Consider the following 20,505-nt stretch of genomic DNA (forward strand, 5'->3'; position numbering starts at 1 on the left):
TCTGCATAGCAAAGGAAATAACAGAGTAAAAAGACAATGCAAGAAATGGGAGAAAAAAATTGTAAACTACATATGTGATGGGGGTTAATATTCAGAATACATAAAGAGCTACTACAACTCAACAACAAAAACAACCCAACCAAAAAATGGGCAAATTGAAGTCTGGGGACAGTGCTTATTAGAGAGAAATTTTAAAATTAGTAAAACAAAATAAAAAATAGGTAAAGGACTTGAATAGACATTTCTCTGAAGAAGATATACGAACAGCCAACAAGCACAAGAAAAGATACTCAGCATTACTAATCATCAGGGAAATACAAATCAAAACCACATATCACCTCACATCTGTTAGGATGGCCATTATTTGAAAAAATTTAAAACCCAAAAAATGAGTATTCACAAGGATGTGGGAAAACTGAAACCCCTGTGTACTACTGGTGGGAATAACGGTGCAGCCACTATGAAACACAGTATGATAGTTCCTCAAAATAATAAAAAACAGAATTACCATATGATCCAGCAATCTCACTTCTGGTATATCCAAAAGAACTAAAAACAGGATCTCAAAGAGGTATCTGCACACCATGTTCACCATTGTGCTATTGTGAGTCAATAGCACAATAGCTAAGAGGTGGAAGCAACCTAAATGCCCATGGACAGATGAATGGATAAATAAAATGCGGTATATACATACAATTATTCATCCTACAAAAAAGGGAAACCCTTTCATTTGCTGCAACATAAATGAACCTTGAGGACACTATGCTAAGTGAAATAAGCCAGTCACAAAAAGAAAAATGCTGCATGATTCCACTTACATGAGGTATCTAAAATAGCCAAACTCTTGGAAACAGAAAGCAGAATGGGCTAGAAGAGAAAAGGAAGAGTTGTTGCTAAATGGATAGAGTTTCAGTTTTGTTAAGATGAAAAACTTCTAGCGATCTGTTGTACAACAATGTTCCTATAGTTAACATTACTACACTGTATACTCAAAAATGTACAAGATGGTAAATTTTGTATTTTTAACCAAAATGAGAGATAGAGGGCACACAAGCAAACACAATGAAACACACAAAAAGGGAATATTCATAGCAACACTACATATAAAATGGAAATAATTCAAATATCCACTGATACAATAAAATAGTATATAGAAATGAGAAGAACAAAAGGGGCAATACACAACATGAGTTACTCTCACAAACATAATGTTGAATGAAAGAACCCAGACAGGAAGGAGGATATACTATATTTATTGGCTTATTCATATAAAGTTTAAAAACACAAAAAAATAACTTATGATATTAGAAGTCAGGCTAATGAATACACTTGGAAGGAGGAAATGAATGAAAAAGGAAAGAAGGACTCCTGCGAATATTAGCAATGGCCTGTTTCTTGCTCGGGATGCTGATTATATGGTATATGTATGTCATGATGTTATGGTAACAGTAATACTAACCAATTAGAGTACAAAAAGAAAGCAATGAAGAAATATTTTATTAATATAGCTGTAAAAATTAAAAACATACACAAAATACAGTATATATGTGGTTGAATACATGTGATTGAGTGTCCCCTTCAATATCTCTATTCTCCTTCCCTTGTAAAGTAACAGAATCCCTCAATTATGATTAGACAGGACACACCAGAATAATGACCAATTTCCTAGACCCTCCACCCTCGCCCCCTTGAAGCTGGTGTGTCAATGTGACGAAGTTCTAGCTAACAGAGTTGAGAAAAAAGTGCGACTTCTCGGTCTTGTCCCTATAAGGGACTCAGCCTCCGCTTCTCAACTCTCACCCTTAGTGTGTAATTCTCATCATTATGGCCCAAGATGGATGAAAAAGTTCAGCTTCAACTGTCTTTGTTACCCTTCCTGTGGGTACGATGGAAAGAGAGTACTATTTTAGATCTTGAGAAGGTAGTCATGTTGAGGATAAAAGAACAAAAGAGAAAAAGTCTGGTCCCCAACACAATTCAAGAAACTAAGTAAGCCCCTGACTACTTACCCAGACTTCAGAAGAACTTAGAAATAAACTAAAATCTGTATTTTTAGGTCTGTATTACAGTTCTATTAGCCATCTAACCTATAACTAAATATAGCATATCAAAATAATACCCCATGACCAAGTTGGTTTATTCCAGGCATGCAAGAATGGGTCAACATCAGGAAATCGTATTTCACTACATCAAAAAATTAATGGAGACCAAATATTACAATTAACAGAAGCACAAAAGATGATGGTAACATTAATAGCCATTGATAATAAAAACTAAGTAAAATAGAAAAGGAAGGAACCGATTAAAGTATGATGAAGGATTATTATCAAAACCCAGCAAGGTGCAGTGGCTCATGCCTGTAATCCCAGCACTTTAGGAGGCTGAGGAAGCAGGACTGATTGAGCCCAGGAGTTTGAGACCAGCTATGGACAACATAGTAAGGCCCCATCTCTACAGAAAATAAAAAATTAGCTGGGTGAGGTGGCACACGCCTATAGTCCCAGCTACTTGAGAGGCTGAGGTGAAAGAACTGCCTGAACCCAGGAGGTTGAGGCTGCAGTGAGCAGTGTTTGAGCCACTGGACTCCAGGCTAGACAACAGACCAAGACCCTGTTTCAAAAACAAAACAAAACAAAAAATCCCAACAGCAAACATTATATTAAAAGATCAAATAATAAAGCCACCTCCATTGCAATTAAGAACAAGACAAAGATAATCACAGTTACCACTGTTATTCAACTCATTTATGGAGGTTCCAGTGAATACATAACAAGTTAACAAAACAATCCATATATTTATATACTTGAAATTATCTTTATTTGAAGACACATCATTGAATAACTGCAAAATTCAAAAGACTAATAAAAAATTACTAAGACATTTTATTTAAAGTAAGTATACACAAAATAAATATTCAAAAATCAATAGATCTTCTCTGTACTAGCAGTATCCAGTTAAAAATGAAAACAGGAAAAAAAATTCCCACTCAATAATAGCAAAAATACTAAATTAAGTTTAGCTGTATATAACAATATTTGAAGTAATAGTTACTTAAGAAGTTAATCTCAGGCTCATGCCTGTAATCCCAGCACTCTGGGAGGCCAAGGCAGGTGGAACACTTGAGGTCAGGAGTTCGAGACCAACCTGGCCAACATGGTGAAACCCTGTCTCTACTAAAAATACAAAAATTAGCCCGGCATGGTGGCAGGCGCCTATAATCCCAGGTACTCAGAGGCCGAGGCAGGAGAATCTCTTGAACCCAGGAGGTGGTGGTTACAGTAAGCAGAGACTGCGCCACTGCACTCCAGCCTGGGCAAGACAGAGCAAGACTCGGTCTCAAAAGGAAAAAAAAAAAAAACAAAGAAGTTAACCTCTTGCTCACATGAAAAGTCTAAATGTAGGAATTCCAGATCTGGAATGGTGACAATGTTATCAGGCTCTGGCTGTCTCTGTTACAGATGCCTGTCATTCCCATCATTATCTAAGAAGCTGGAACACCCACAGGCAATAAAATTGGAGGGAAAAAAAAAAGGAAAAACAGTGTACCTGTGTAGAGATGCCCTAAAAGTTTCATATTATACTTCCACTTACACCTTGTCAAGACTTAATTACATGACCACATCTAGCTATAAGAAGAATAGAAAAGTAGTAGTGTCATCTGGGTAGCAATGTGTCAGATAAAAATTGAGGTTCTGTTGGTTAAAAAAAAAAAATGAAAGAATAGCATTGGGGTACACAATAAACAATCTCTGCCATTAATTCCTAAGATACATTTTAAAAGAAAACTATGTGACTTACATGGAAAAGCGTGGAACTTTTTCAAAATTGTCAATGGACATAAAATAGAACCTAAAAACATGGAATTATAGGTCATAGTCCCAAATGGAAAGATAGTACCACAAAATGATCAACAATTCACATTAACATATAACTCTAACATAATTCTTATCAGAATCCCTAAGATATAGTAGGTAAAGGTTCGGGGAAGAAGGATTCTTTGTTTTAGAACTAGATCAAGTTTGTCTAAAATGCAGCCTGTGCACAGCATGCAGCCCAGGACAGCTTTGAATGTGGCCCAAAACAAATCCATAACCTTTCTTAAAACGTTATGAGATTGTTTTGCGATGGTTTTTTAGCTCATCAGCTATCATTAATGTTAGTGTATTTTATGTGTGGCCCAAGATAATTCTTCCAACGTGGCTCAGGGAAGCTAAAAGATTGGACGCCCCTGAACTAGATGAAATAATTTAAAGCTGACATGGAAAAAGACATGTCCGCATTAAGCTAAGAGAATTTTTTAAAACAACACCTAAACAGAATTTTAGTGTTAAGTGACAGAATCAGATGTTAACTTTTTAATAACAACACCTAAACAGATTGACTGTTAAGTCCTAGTTTGCCTGAGGCTGTCACAATTTCGTACCATTGTTCTAGTATCCTGTATGCTTTAACGCCTTCATTTTTAAAAAGAATTATTATTAATAGTTACATTAAAGTAAGCTAGAATGAGCTTGGTAGATCCAATTCTTTTCATTCTGTCTCTACACTTGTTCACTTTCCCGAACATCTACGTTCCCATGGTCCCAAACACCATATAAGCTCCTGGTCTGGAAAAGGAGGTCCATTCATCCCCACCTCCCTACAACTCCAAAAACATCTGGATAAAGAAATCCTCCCTTCTCTGAAACTCTCCATGCCCATGGCTTCAGTTGTCATCTGTGTATGATACTATCAAATTTCTTTCGTGATGTTGAGACCAGGGACCCACTTCCTATCTGTCATTTCCATTTAGATGTTCCAAAGGAACCTCAAACTCAATATATACAAATCTGAACCTGCATTGTCCAACTCTGTTCTTCCTACATGCAAATAGAAATGAATGGCACAAACATTCATTACCATTCATCTATCCAATTATCTAAGTCCAAGTCCAAAACCTGGAAATCAATGATGATATCCCTTATTCAAACATTCAATTAATCATCAATTACTATCAATTTTATCTTCTGTAAGTTATTCAATTTTCTTCATCATACTACACTGCCACAGTGCCAGTTACCATCCTTTATTAGGATTACAGCAATAATCCTAAGGATAATAATAATAATAATAATAAATCCTCTTCACTGCTCACTCTTCACTGCTTACTCTCTTTCCAGTACTGCACTGCTTCAATTCACTTTACAGCCACTAAATTTCAAGAATATTTATTTTTAAATCATGTGGTACCTTACGGTAGGTAAATTACTTCAATTTTTAAAACATATTGTCTTATACTTTAATACTTCTATTCCAAGTCCATCATCACTCAACGCAAGTTTTGTTTTTTGTTTTTGAGATGGAGTCTCACTCTGTCCCCCAGGCTGAAGTGCAATGGCACATCTCAGCTCCCTGCCACCTCCGCTTCCCAGGTTCAAGCAATTCTCCCTGCCTCAGCCTCCCGAGTAGCTGGGATCACAGGTTCCTGCCATCATACCTGCCTAATTTTTGTATTTTTAGTACAGAGGGGGTTTCGCCATGTTGGCCAGGCTGGTCTTGAACTCCTGACCTCAGGTGATCGGCCAGCCTCGGCCTCCCAAAGTTCTGGGGATTACAGGTGTGAGCCACCACACCTGACCTCAACCCAAGTTTTAGATCTAGCTCTTTTACTCAATAGTTCTGGGTCACCAACTTATTGACAGTATTTTTATCAAAATTATGTAACACAAAGAACATCAATCAAAAAACCAAATCATCAAATTAGATCCAAATGAATCCTTAAAATTTGAGAGGTATAACTAGTGATTTCATCTATGTAAACAGTATATAGTACTTTACCAAAACAAATTTTGGCTTTTGTTATAAACAGTGGCACTTCAACATGATATAAGATAAGCAAAATAAGAGCATTGTAAAAAAAAATTTGAAACCCATAGAAATAAAACATTAAAAAAAAAAAACTCACCATACACACCTGTAGAAGGAGTAGAACTATTCATGGTAAAAGGTCCGTTAATGATGCCAGAAGAAAGAAGCTCATCAGATCCCCGCTGAAAAACAAAACCAATGTTTGGTTAATAAACCAAGTTTTAGATAATGGTCCATATTTACTACTAAAAGTATTAAAAGCTAATAATATTACTTCATCTTTGTATGAAGACATTGAAGGGGGAACTCCTCAAGAATCACAAAATCAAATGAACTGCACAGCAAGAAAAAATTACTGCAAATCCACAACTATATTGTTAGTTATTAAAAACAACACAACTGCCACCACAGAAATGGGGGCATAATCTTGAAATTCTTTCTAACCAAACACAGGTTTCCAAAACAACATCTGAAAGTGCCAAACCATATTTAGGGGGTTGATTATGACATTGTTTTTGTAGTATATATTTATATGCAAATAGTTTGTATAGTCCTCCCTAAGAATCCTGACTTTTCAATACCAATGTATTTTTTTAAGTAGAAAATATAGTTCATTTCCATATTAGCCAAATTCTTTATAATCAGTAACTTTTTATCCATTAATCCTTAAAATCACCTTTAAAGCAGACTATTTCTTAAACAATTGTTTAAGTAATTTACTCTTTTTTTCAGGTAAGAGTTTTGATCAACTTCCAAATCTGAACTGGCAACACTAAAAAGTAAGTCAGAGAAGTCTTTTCATTGTAACGTAAGATCTATCACCAACATTTAAAAGACTACTTTTAGGAAGGACAATAAATACTATGTACAAAGTTAAAACCAACCTATTTTAAATATTACTATTGGTTTAGCTTGGCCAATTTTTAAGAACAAGTGTTTTGATCCATTGGGTAATAAAAATTAATCCCCAAACAATCCTACAAGTATCAGAATAGCAATAGTGCTACAGCACATATTTAATGTTTAAGTGTAGGTGCCACTTCTATAGGGAACAACTTCAGCCTTTGCTGAAGAAAGACAAACCACCAATATGTCTACATAATAGAAATACAATTATTTAAACAAGTCTTGCATTAAACATCCAGAAATTACTCCCTTTGGATCTTCATCGGAAGTTTATAGAGACATCTGGGAACAAGAAGAAGGAATTAAGTAAGCAGGATAAAAGAAAACTGAAAATGTCAACTCCCAGAAAAATTAAGATTAAGGCCTCACTTAAAGCACAGGTCTTCCTAATAAAATCTGAGATGTAGATATTATCAGGCTACATATGATAATTAACAGACTTTGTGGTTTGCTGGCTACCTGCAGATAAAGACACATTTTTGCAGCTTTAAATGTATTAGTAGTATAAATTAAAACATACTCAACATGGTTTTTATATATGAGGAATTTGGTTAAATGTATTACTAACAGATATGTCTTCCACACATATGAGTTAGCATCAATATGTTTCTACCTATAAATCAAGTTAATATAATGTTAGAAACCACTTGAAGGTGGTCACTTTAGCTCTTTCGAGATTTGCAGAAACATATTTTTTCAAGAATAACGAAAAGCACAAGTATAAAGCAAAAATACTGATAAGCTAGATAACATTAAAATTAACAATTTTATTTAACAAAAGACATCATTAGGAGAATAAACAGACAAGTCATGGAATAAGAAGGTATCTGCGATACATAAAACCAACAAAGGGTTTATATCCAGCACGTACTAAGAAAAAGAAAAAAGGAAAAACAAAACACTAGAAATCAGTAAGAAAAAGCCAAGATAACAGAAAAATGACAAGAGACTTGAACAGTCATCTCACAAAGTGGTGGACTATGTCACTGTTCCAGAGTATTTGTACCCTCACCTTTTCCTGAACAAGAATTATTCCTCCCCATCCATGGCCATGTGACTTGCAATGCCTCCAGTGGGAGGAGTATAACTCCCTCCCCCCATTGACAATGAACACAGTTTTGTAATATCCTTTGGCCAATGGAACATGAATGGACATGACCTATACTTAAGCCAAACAGTAACTTCAAAAATATCAGTCATTTCTGCCAGGTTTTTCTCTTTCCCTCTGAAATAAGAGCATGTCTCAAATAGGAGGTACTCTTTCAGCCTGATTCTCAGAAGAACAAGTGTAGCTCCATAACAGCTACCACCACGGTAAGTGAACAAGAAATAAATGTCTTCTTAAACAACTTATAAATGACTGATACCATATCCAGTCAAACATAAGATATTTGACCGCATCCTCATTGGTCATCAGGGAAATGCAAGTTAAAACCACAATGAAATACTGTAAAATTAAAAAGATTGACAATATCATGTTAGTAATAATGTGGGGTGACAAAAACTCTTACATGGGAGTTAAGTATAATTTAGTGGGAGTGTAAACTGGTACCACTTGGAAAACTGTCTGATCCAATCTATTAAAGTCAAATATATGAATATCCTAGGATCCTTATATAGTCTACTCCGATGCATAAACCCCAAGATATTGCCTGCTTGTGTGCACCTAGACATATAAGACTGTCTTCAGCAGCATTATTTGTACTCGTCAAACTGGAAACAACTAAATGCCATCAACTGTAGAATAACTGAGAAAATGTTTGTAAATGCATGCAATGACTATACAACAATGAGAATGAACTACGGCTCCACGTAACATAGATAAATCTCACAAACCTAAAACGTCAGTCACGGCCAGGCGCGGTGGCTCACACCTGTAATCCCAGCATTTTGGGAGGCCAAGGCGGGCAGATCACGAGGTCAGGAGATCGAGACCATCCTGGCTAACACGGTGAAACCCCGTCTCTACTGAAAACACAAAAAAATTAGCCCGGCGTGGTGGCGGGCGCCTGTAGTCCCAGCTCCTCAGGAGGCTGAGGCACGAGAATGGCATGAACCCGGGAGGCAGAGATTGCAGCGAGCCGAGATCACGCCACTGCGCTCCAGCCTGGGCAACAAAGCGAGACTCTGTCTCAAAGAAAAAAAAAGTCAGTCACAAAGAATACAACGCTATATTGTTGCATTTATATGGGGTACAAAAAGCTGGGCACAGTGGCTCACACCTGTATTACCAGCACTTTGGGAGGCCAAGGAGGGAGGATCACTTGAGGTCAAGAGTTCAAGACCAACGTGGGCAACACAGGGAGGCCCCATCTCTAAGCAAATAAAAATAAAAACAAAAAAATGGATTATCAAAACCAAAAGCACAAATGGCAATAAATAAATAAACTGAACTGAACTTTCTCAAATATAAAAACTTTTGTATTTCAAAGAACACCATCAAGAGAATAAAAAGACAACACGGAGAATGGAAGAAAGTATTTGCAAATCACGTATCTCACAAGAAATGGGTGCCTAGAACACCTAAGATCCCTCAAGATCAATAATAAAAAAAGACAACCCATTGGATTTGAAAAGGTATTTCTCCAAAGAAGGCCAGTAAGTACATGAAAAGATGCTCAACCTAATTAGTCATTAAGGAAATGCAAATCAAAAGCCACTTCAAGGAAAAATTAAGACCATGATACTACCACTTAACTATCAGAACACCTAAAATAAAAAGTTACAGTATCAAATGCAGACCAGCATGTGGAAAAAATAGATCTCTCATACATTGCTGATAGCAATGTAAAATGGTACAGACACTCTGGAAAGTAGTTTGGTGTTTTCTGAAAAAAAAAAAAAAAAAAAAAAAAAAAAAAACTAAACATACACTTAGCAACCTCAAAAGATAATATGCTCTATGATTTCACCTACAGTATTCTCAAAATGACAAAAATTATAGAGATGGAAAACAGATTAGTGGTTGCCAGGAGATAGAGATGGTTAGGTGGAGGTGGTAGGTATGATTATACATGGTACCATAAGGAGATCTTTGTGGTGATGGATTAGTTCTATATCTTAACTGTGATGGTAGTTACGTGAATCTACATATGCAATAAGATCAAACAGAACTATATACAGGCACTGTGCCAATACCAATGCTCCTGTTTTGATGGTGTACTATAATTATATAAGATGTAACCACTGGAGGAAACTTAAGTGAGGGGCACACAGGACCTTTCTGTAGTATCTTTACAACTTGCCATGCATCTCTAATTGTTTGAAAAGTTTAATAAAATTAAAACTAAAAAATAAAATATAGGACAACAGGTACTTCATTCTGAGCCAAAGGATTCCTACTGGCTTGAGTCTTGCTCTCTTCACTAACAGTCATCACTAACACCTGTGTTCAACCCTGCCACAGCCCGCTATTACAGATCATCCTCAACACTGTGCTTCTGTACAACAGTGGTCCAGAAGGCATCCCTTCAAAGATAAGCAGAACAAAAAGAAAAGAAACATTACAAAAGGCAGATAACATATACCAGAAACTACACAAATTTCAATTGACGGCAAGTAGCTTTTTGTAAAATGAAAAAAAAAGAAATTGACCTAATATCCTCTCTAAAACAAAACTATAAAGGGATACAACAGCTCAAGGGAAAGGCAAATAAGAAATCTACCAAAAGAGTTAAAGGGAAAATTGACGAGAAAAAAGGAATAAGACAGTATCTTGAAAGTCAAACATTTGAGAAGTCAAAAGCACAAACACCTTTCTGCCATCCAAACAAGTTACCTGCTGTGAGGAACCAACTCTTTTTATATTTTTGACATAAAAAAACTGGAAAGAAGAAATGTACAGGAAAGCACTTTCTTAGAGACACTTGAGATTACCAGAAAGGCACCTAGAGGTGTTAAATTGTTAACACAGGCCCCAGACAAGGGCTAAGAATCCCAAAAGCTGACTATATTCATCTTCTTTTTTTTTTTTTTTTTTTTTTTAAGACAAGGTCTTGCTCTGTCGCCCAGGCTGGAGTACAGTGACACGATCTTAGCTCACTGCAACCTCCGCCTCCCAGGTTCCAATGATTCTTGTGTCTCAGCCTCCTGAGCAGCTGGGATTACAGGTGTCTGCCCATAACGCCCAGCTAATTTTTGCATTTTTAGTAGAGACGGGGTTTCACCCTGTTGGTCAGGCTGGTCTCGAACTCCTGACCTCAAGTGATCTGCCAACCTCGGCCTTCTAAACTGCTGGGACTACAGGCGTGAGCCACCACACCCGGCCTGACTATATTCTTCTTAATGCACACATGCCATTTCAGTTTCAATTTGGGGAGAAAAGTAAGTTACTCATGTTTTTTTTCTATTTCTTTCTCATTCAATAAACTGTTACCTAGTTTCCTATCAAATAAATTTCCAATCAACCATTAATGTGAAATTATTCCGTTGGTTACTGAATCAAGCCTAAACATCCTGTGATGGCAATGAAACAATCTTTCTAATCTGGATCTCTTCCTCACAGTAACACTCCCCTGTCATGTAATTTTCTCCAAATAAATCATACTCTGCATCTTTTTATGATATTATCCTGCTTCAAGCACTATCCCTTTGCTACATATCCAATCCTATCTACTAGTCACAGATAAAATGGCACCACATCCTTGAGAATTTTTCTATCCCAAGTGAAAAGGTTCAACCTAATTTTTATCATCTTTCAACATTAAAATGTGTATGGTTCTAGACTGTTAGTTCAGTTCACATGATATATTCTTCCTGTATGCATAATTATAAGTAACATAATTTTGTTAAATATGTACACAAAGTTAGTTCTCAGATACCTTGAGGTCTATTATTTGTGCCTTATACTAGATTATATTCTTCCAGAGCCTATAGCAGAGTATCAGGTACAAGATTAACAGCCCTCTGCCTTGGCTACTCAATACAATCGCATGGGCAGCTTAAAAATAAATACTACAGGCTGGGCACAGTGGCTCAAGCCTGTAATCCCAGCACTTTGGGAGGCTGAGGCGGGCAGATCATGAGGTCAGGAGTTCAAGACCAGCCTGACCAATATGGTGAAACCCCGTCTCTACTAAAAATACAAAAATTAGCCAGGTGTGGTGGTGTACACCTGTAGTCCCAGCTAGTCAGGAGGCTGAGGCAGGAAAATCGCTTGAATCTGGGAGGCAGAGGTTGCAGTGAGCCAAGATCGCACCATTACACTCCAGCCTGGGCGACAGAGCGAGACTCCATCTCAATCAATCAATCAATACTACAGGCTGGGCACAGTGGCTCACGTGTGTAATCCCAGCACTTTGGGAGGCCAAGGCAGGCAGATCACCTAAGGTCGGGAGTTCAAGACCAGCCTGGCCAACACAGTGAAACCCTGTCTCTACTAAGAATACAAAAATTAGCCAGGTATGGTGGTGCATGCCTGTAATCTCAGCTACTCGGGAGGCTGAGGCACGAGAATCACTTGAACCCAGGAGGCGGAGGTTGCAGTGAGCCGAGATTACACCACTGCACTCCAGCCTGGGCAACAGAGTCAGACTCTGTCTTGGGAGGAAAAAAAAAAATGTATCCATTTTTAGTACCAGAGTCCAACTGTACAGAATTGTACGGGACATTTATTAAAGTCTCATTTATGGTTAATCTTTCAGAAAAAAAATAAAGCATGTATCTGCCTATGCATTTGAATTTTTCCTGCAAACACTGTGATGAGATTTGTTTAGAAAAAAAAAAGCAAAATTTTTCACTGTAATCACCTTATTTAAGCATCTTTGCTTACTAATCCAGTTATCTCAGAATAAATCTATAAATATGAAATAGCTGGATCATATTTCATTTTCATAAGTCATTCATCTTAATATGTATTTTACGAAGTTATAATATGAATCTATGCTCTGCTCTATTATCCTTTTAACTGATAAGCTTTCTCCATGTTGTTAGTCTGTCACTATTCATTTATTTATTTTTGTGAGACAGAGTCTCATTCTGTCACTCAGGCTGGACTGCAGTGGGATGATCATAGCTCACTGCAGCCTCAACCTTCCAGGTCAAGCAATCCTCGCACCTTGGCCTCCCATGGAGCTAGGACTAGAGGCATGCATCACTTTGCCTGGATGATTTTTTAATTTTTGTACACAGAAAAAATTTTTTTATTATACTTTAATCTACTGATTGATCACTTATTTTTTATTTTTTTGTAGACTCTTGCTATTTTGCCCAGGCTGCATCACAATTATTTTTAGTAGATTATTAAAATTCTATAATAACATCCTTAACTATTCCCCTATTTTAAATTATAGTGTTTTGTCTTTAATATAGCATTTTTTCAGGATAAATATTCAGAAGTGAAAGAGACAACTTTTCTTTTTTGAGGAAAAGATAGAACTACAAGAAATCTCAAATTCCTACAGCAAAATGTAGGGTAACTTCAAGTTACTACTGCACTACAGATGACTAAGAAGCATTTTTACAGGAGTCTTTCAAATACTGTTAAAATTAGCAAATGACTGCCTCATTTTAATATGGCCCACAGTTTGTGTAGTAAAAAACTTACTTTGTCCAAAGAAAGGTGTGGCTTTTGCCCTTTCCTTCTTAGAGGTAATATCTAAGTCCTTGAAATATCATGCCTGAGAGGACTTTTTTTTTTTCCGCCTAGTGGCCTTGGGTCACCAGACAGTCATAGGGTAAGGAATAGCCATGCCAGAAAGATCGACAATGTGATTTAGGGTAGGAGCTTTGAGTCACACCTGAAGGGGCTGAAAACTAGACTGAAATCAGCCTCGTGAACAATAAATTATTTATGCCTACATAATAGGGTTCCAACAAAAACTGTAAACACCAAGGCTCCAGTGAGTTTCCCTGGTTGATAATACTCCTTGCCTACTGCCACACACTGATGCTGGGAAGTAATGTGTCCATGGAGGTGGGACAACAGTACTTCCCAGGACCCTGCCTTAGGCATTTCTTCCCTAGGCTTGATTTTAATCTGTGTCCTTTCCCTGTAGCAAACCATGCTGTGAGTATAAGAGCTTTTGGCTGGGCACGGTGGCTCACGCCTGTAATCTCAGCACTTTGGGAGCTGATAACGAGGTCAGGAAATAGAGACCACCCTGGCTAACACGGTGAAACGCCGTCTCTACTAAAAATACAAAAAATTAGCCAGCCGTGGTGGCGGGTGCCCGTAGTTCCAGCTACTCGGAAGGCTGAGGCAGGAGAATGGCGTGATCCCAGGAGGCGGAGCTTGCAGTGAGCCGAGACCACACCACTGAACTCCAGCCTGGGCCACAGAGTGAGACTCCGTCTCAAAAAAAAAAAAAAAAAAAAAAAAAAAAAAAAAGGTTTCAGTGACTTCTGTGAGTCTTTCTAGCAAATTATTGAACCTGTGGGTAGCTTCGGGAATCCCCTACACTTGCAATTGGTGTGAGATGTAAGGGCAGTCTTGCGTGGACCTTGTCTCATAACATCACAGTTGGCTTAATTCTTCACATGGTTAAATAAACATAACAAATTTATTAATTTGCTTAATATTTTTTAAACTTTTTTTTTTTTTGAGACAAGGTCTCACTCTATCGCCCAGGCTGAAGTGCAGTGGCATGATCACAGCTCACTGCAGCCTCAATCTCCCAGGCTCAAGCGATCCTTCCACCTCAGCCTCCTGAGTAGCAGGGACCACAGATGCACACCACCATGCCCAGCTAATTTTTGTATTTTTTTTGTAGAGACTGGGTTTCACCATGTTGCCCAAGCTGGTCTCCTGGGCTCAAGCTATTTGCCCACCTCGACCTTCCAAAGTGCTGCGATTAGAAGCCTAAACTTACACTGTGCCTGGGCAAAAAAAAAAAAACAAAACTATTCTTAACCTTTGAATTACCATTGGACTTCCATCTGTAAAGAAAAACAGTAGTCTGAAAATACGATCAAATACTCAAGTATAGAAAAACCAGAAAATTAATTTAAATTTGTATAATTTTTTTTTTTTTTTTTTTGAGACAGAATCTTGTTCTGTCACCCAGGATGGAGTGCAGTGGCGCTACTGGGTTCACTGCAATCTCTGCTTCCTGGGTTCAAGCGATTCTCCTGCCTCAGCCTCCCGAGTAGCTGGGATTACAGGCACACACCACCATGCCTGGCTAATTTTTATATTTTTAGTAGAGACGGGGTTTTGCCATGTTGGTCAGGCTGGTCTCGAACTCCTGACCTCAGGTGATCCACCCACCTTGGCCTCCCCAAAGTGCTGGCCAAATTTGTATTTTTTAAATGAATGCAACATCTTAACTGTCACATTCAGAATATAAACTCTATTTATAAGGATATGGTGAAAGTTGCAAAGTCTTCAAAATAAACAATTACATTTGATAATTCTACTTCAATTCTACTTCAATGATAATAGGAAGAGCTTTTTGAAAAGAATAAAACATGCCTAAAATAACACATAAGTAAAGGGGACCCTAGTATCAACTGAAGTGTTGGAATAGCTATTTTTATTGTCTTATTACACATCAAGAACAACTAAAATATAAGATATTTGCCAGGTGTGGTGGCTCATGCCTGTAATCCCAGCACTTTGGGAGGCCAAGGTGGGGGGATCACTTGAGCTCAGGAGTTCGAGACCAGCCTGGGCAACAGAATGAGATCCCATCTCTACCAAAAACACAAAAAATTAGCCGGGCATAGTACCACGCACCTGTAATCCCAGCTACTTGGGGGGCTGAGGTGGGAGGATTGATTGAGCCAGGAGGTCGAGGTTCAGTGAGCTAAGATCATGCCACCGTACTCTGGCCTGGGTGACAAAGGGAGACCCTGTCCCAAAATAAAAAATAAAAAAGATAAATAAGATCATAAAGTTTCATTTCGGGAAATGTTTTATCATTCTTCATATAAAATAAACAAGACGTTTCTCAAGTAATTATGACACTTTTAAAAGCTGGTAACTTTCTCCCCCTAATAATTTCAGAATATGACAAACAAAAGACAGAACAAAAGAAACTTATATTTGAAAATTAGTCATAAAAAATAATTCTGATAACCACAATTTTCTAGCCAATTTTTTTCCCAAGAACTCACTTTCAAATTATGGAAAACAAAGGCTTTTTTGATATTATAAAGCCTAAATCCCGAGTCACATTACTTTGTAAAACACTGTAAAAGGTGAGAAAAAGAGTTATTAGTTCTGTATTATTACTTTAAACCAACCTTGTCCAACATGCAGCCCATGGGCCACATGCGGCACAGGATGGCTTTGAGTGCCGCCCAACACAAATTCATAAACTTTCTTAAGACATTAGGATATTTTGGTGTTTTTTTGTTGTTGTTGTTAGCTCATCAGCTATCGTTAGTGTATTTTGTGTGTGGCATAAGACAATTCTTCTTCCAATGTGGCCCAGGAAAGCCCTGCTTTAAACATTCCCTTTTTTTTTGAGACAGGGTATTGCTCCATCACCCAGGATGGAGTACAGTGGCATAATCAGGGCTCAAGCCATCCTCCTGCCTTGGTCTCCTGAGTAGCTAGGACTAGAGGCATGCACCACCATGCCCAGCTAATTTTTTTTTATTTTTTGTAGGGATGTGGTCTCCCTTTGTTGCCCAGGCTGGTCTCAAACTCCTGGGCTCAAGTGATCTTCTGGCCTAGGATTCCCAAAGTGTTGGAATTATAGGCTTGAGCCACTGCACCTGGCCAACGTTAAACTTACTCCTTTTATTTAAAAAAAAAAAACAAACTTTTCTTTCCTAGACATAAATTCTTTCTCCTGAACACATATCACTGCATTTAATTACCGACTGCTTCAATACGAAATGAAAAGGATTTCTCAAAATTATACTTAATATTTATATCCTAAGTGTCTCAAAAGCAATTTTCCGTTAAGGTTTGACTGCTATGATAACAGATTACAGTTTAAGGGAAGAATGGAAGATAATCAAGCAGAATGAAGACATTTTTAAAAGGAAGGAAAACTTGGACAAGTGTATGCAGACGACTAAACGAAAAAAGACTGTACCACGGGTAAACAAATTAATGTATACAAAAAAAGGCCTTAACAAGCCAAATGTGAAGACATGGGGGAGTGGCAGGGCAGGTGCTGGCTGCAAACAACTCTGTGTGTTTCTAAGGACAGTCTCCTTAGAAACACACAGCAAATTTACATAAGTCCAGCAGTTGCTCTGTGGACTTGTCAGCTCTCTGGCTAAGTCAGCACACGAATCAGCTTTACTGGCTCAAGTATCAATTACTGAAGCTCTTGCCTGCTGATGCATAATTCACGGGGCAAACAAAGCAAAGAAATACTGTAATTAAACAGCACAAACAAGTGTCTCATCATCAAATTTGATAGGAATTGGTTTTATTTAGCATTAAAGACATTGAAGTAACATGTACAGATGATTCTGAAAATAAACCATTAATTCATGGTTAAACTTCATATCTAAAATGCATATGAAATTCAAGAAAAAATATTTGTTTTAATCTATCAAGATACTACATGACTATACAAAAGAGGCTATCAAAAAACTACTTCATAATTTTCCAGAATCCTAGGCCTTTTTTTTTTTTAATTAATAGCATCTTAAATACTGAAATACCCAAGTCCTGCCTTTTTCTAACAGATAGTCTAGTGACCCCATGTGAACACTTCCCAGGACAGAAAACTCATATTGGTTCTGCTCTAAGTTTTTCCAAAAACAGAAATAAAAGTGATATTTATATGGAGTCTCACTATAGTATATGCACGTATTGATTATGGTCTCCTGATTACTTACCTTTATATACTCCTCTACAGAACCTACTACAATGTTTCATGTATAATCGATGTTCAAAACTTTTTTTCTTAAAAAAATAAGTAACAGGCCGGGTGTGGTGGCTCACTCCTGTAATCCCAGCACTTTTGGGAGGCCAAGGCAGGCGGATTGCCTGAGGTCAGGAGTTTGAGACCAGTCTGGCCAACATGGTGAAACCCCATCTCTATTAAAAATACAAAAAAATTAGCTGGGCGTGGTGGTAGACACCTGTAATCCCAGCTACTCGAGTAGCTGAGGCAGGGGAATTGCTTGAACCAGAGAGGTGGAGGCTGCAATGAGCCGAGATTGTGCCACTGCATTCCAGCCTGGGTGACAGTGCAAGACTCCGTCTCAACAACAACAACAACAAAAATTGAGTAGTAACTATAGAGATAAAGGAATAAACAGAACATTCAATAGGGGGTTTGCATTCATTGTGTGTCACCACATGAAACTCCAAGGGTTTTGTTTTGTTTTAAACATTTAGCCTTTTAACATTCACCCTTCCATAGCCTCCTGTAACTATAAACACATCTAAACCTAAAGACATTTGTTATTGGTAACTCTACTGACTGACCCATTTGAATGAGATCATACTCTCACATACACTGTGGCCCTATCAACACCTTTCATCTACTGAGTGTGATTATCCCTAAACATTCTCTAAAGAATAGTTACCAAATTGTTCATTTGTGACATTTTCATTCCAAGGCTGCCACTGTTGAGATTCTAGGGCAGTGGGAATAAAAAAGATAATGGTAGAGGAAATTTTTTCTATGAGCAGCTGTGGCAGTGTTTAAAAACTACTGTTTGGACAGAGTTTCAGTAAAATGATTCTGACTGCCTTCATTTTATATGGACATCTTAACAACAAAATATCAACACTTTTTTTGAAGACAGCACATTGAATACTTTCTTCAATGTCTGCAAGTAATTCCTCTAAAAAGCCTTCTAATTCATGACATCCAATCAAAAGGCCATTCATTTGAATATTTATTCAGTTCTTACCATATAGGTATAGCCCATACATATTGAATTCAGTATGTATAAATATGTTAACAATAATATTCATTCATTCAACAAATTCGATAAATATTTACTGAGCCACCAGCTACGTGCCAGGCCTTTAACCACTGGGCAAGATTAGGGAACAAACGAAAATCCCTGCCCTTACCTTAATGGAGCTTACAATCTTGCACAAAGAAACATAATAATCAAAGTAAGTAAATTATGTATTATGTCTTAAAGTCGTAAGTGCTTCTTAGAAAGTAGGAGAAAAAGCATCAGGAGTGCCAGAGGTGAAAAGAATTTCAATTTCAAATAGGACAGCAAGGTATGACTTAAGAGAAAAAGGCATTTAAACAAAGTCTTACAAGTGGTAAGGAGTAAGCATGTAGATATCTGAGGGAAGAATGTTGTAGGTAAAGGAAACAAAATGCCTTGCATGTTCTGGAAAAACAGTAAGGAGGCAATTATGGCTGAAAGAGAATGAGCAAGGGGAGAAGTAAAGAGATTAGAGAGAAGGTGTGTCATAGCATGCAGGGCCTTAACGGCCATTCTAAAGAATCTTACTCTGAGCGAAATGAGGGAAAGAGAGTTTTGAACAGGAGTGAAAAGATCAGTTTGCTTTTTTAAAGGATCACTCTGGCTGCTGTGTTAATAACAGCCGTTAACAAGACAAAGAGGGAAGGACTCTGGTTAGGAAGCTGTGATGATAATCCGGATTAAGGGCCAGGGCAGTTGCAGTTATGGTGGAAAATGTTTTTTTTGTTTTTTTTTTTTTTTAATATACGATCAGCCCACCGTATCCATGGGTTCCACATCTGTGGATTCAAACAATCACAGACTGAAAATATTTGGAAAAAAACTGCATCTGTATAAACATGTACAGACTTTTTTTGTCATTATTCCCTAAGCAATACAACAACTATTTACATAGCATTTAAATCTTATTATAAATAACCTAGAGATGACAAAGTATTCAGAAGGAAGTCTGTTAAGTTATATGGAAATACAGTTGACCCTGAACAACATGAGTTTGAACTGCCCGAGTCCAAATGTGGATCAAAAATACAGTATTCCCAGGATGCAAAATCCAGTTACATGAAGGTTGACTTTTTATACATGCAGGCAGACTTCACCTATACGGAGCCAACTGGAGAACTTGGGTATGCATGGATTTTGGCCCCCCACAGATACTGAGGGACAACTGTACTCTGAAACAGATTTGCTAGCCAGGTGCAGTGTCTCAGGCCTGTAATCCCAGCAACTTGGGAGGCTGAGGCAGAAGGATAGCTTAAGGCCAGGAGTCTGAGACCAGCCTGGACAAGAGCAAAACCCTGTCTCTGAAAAAAAAAAAAAAAAAAAAAGTTTTTTTAATTAGCAGGCTGTGGTGGCTCATGCCTGTAGTCCTAGCTACATGGGAGGCTGAGGCAAGAGGATCATCAGAGCCCAGAACGTTGGAGGCTGCAGTGCTCTATGATCGTGCCTGTGAGTAGCCACTGCACTTCAGCCTGGGCAACATAGCGAAATCCCACATCTTTATTTTAAAAAGAAAAAAAGAGTCCATGTAATGAAACAAAAAGACTGCGGACCTATTTCAGATTAATTTCCTGATTTTGATAAATGTATCACAGTAATCTATGGGAAATTCTTTGTTTATAGGTAACGCACTCAGAAATATTTAGGGTTTAAAAAATAAACTACAGTCTCAAAGCATCTTCCAACAAATTATTGATTACGAAAAGAAAACTCCTAACTTTACAATGGAAAAGCCTGGCAGAAAATCACCTTAACCAAGTGATTAAGATACAAAAAAAACGGCCGGGCGCGGTGGCTCACGCCTGTAATCCCGGCACTTTGAGAGGCCGAGGCGGGCGGATCACAAGGTCAGGAGATTGAGACCATCCCGGCTAACACGGTGAAACCCCGGCTCTACTAAAAAGCACAAAAAAAATTTAGCCAGGAGTGGTGGCGGGCGCCTGTAGTCTC

General features: G+C 37.8%; 1 protein-coding gene across 4 annotated transcripts in view; it reads right to left on the minus strand.

The window, feature by feature from the left end:
• The window catches only part of PTBP3 (polypyrimidine tract binding protein 3), a 79,113-nt gene extending 73,084 nt beyond the window's left edge, over positions 1 to 6,029 (minus strand). Inside the window, exons 1-2 of one of the 4 annotated variants that reach the window (XM_030817623.1) lie at positions 5,954 to 6,015; positions 3,799 to 3,849 (exon numbers count right to left, since the gene is read on the minus strand). In XM_030817623.1, the coding sequence (XP_030673483.1) occupies positions 3,799 to 3,849; positions 5,954 to 5,978 (76 nt within the window). In that variant the 5' untranslated portion in view covers positions 5,979 to 6,015. Of the gene's footprint in view, positions 1 to 3,798; positions 3,850 to 5,944 lie in introns of all 4 variants that reach the window. The other 3 variants (XM_030817626.1, XM_030817625.1, XM_030817624.1) reach the window with 3 other exon arrangements.
• Positions 6,030 to 20,505: the final 14,476 nt, after the last annotated feature.

The sequence above is a fragment of the Nomascus leucogenys genome, chromosome 8, assembly GCF_006542625.1.
Source record: "Nomascus leucogenys isolate Asia chromosome 8, Asia_NLE_v1, whole genome shotgun sequence".
NCBI lineage: Eukaryota > Metazoa > Chordata > Mammalia > Primates > Hylobatidae > Nomascus > Nomascus leucogenys.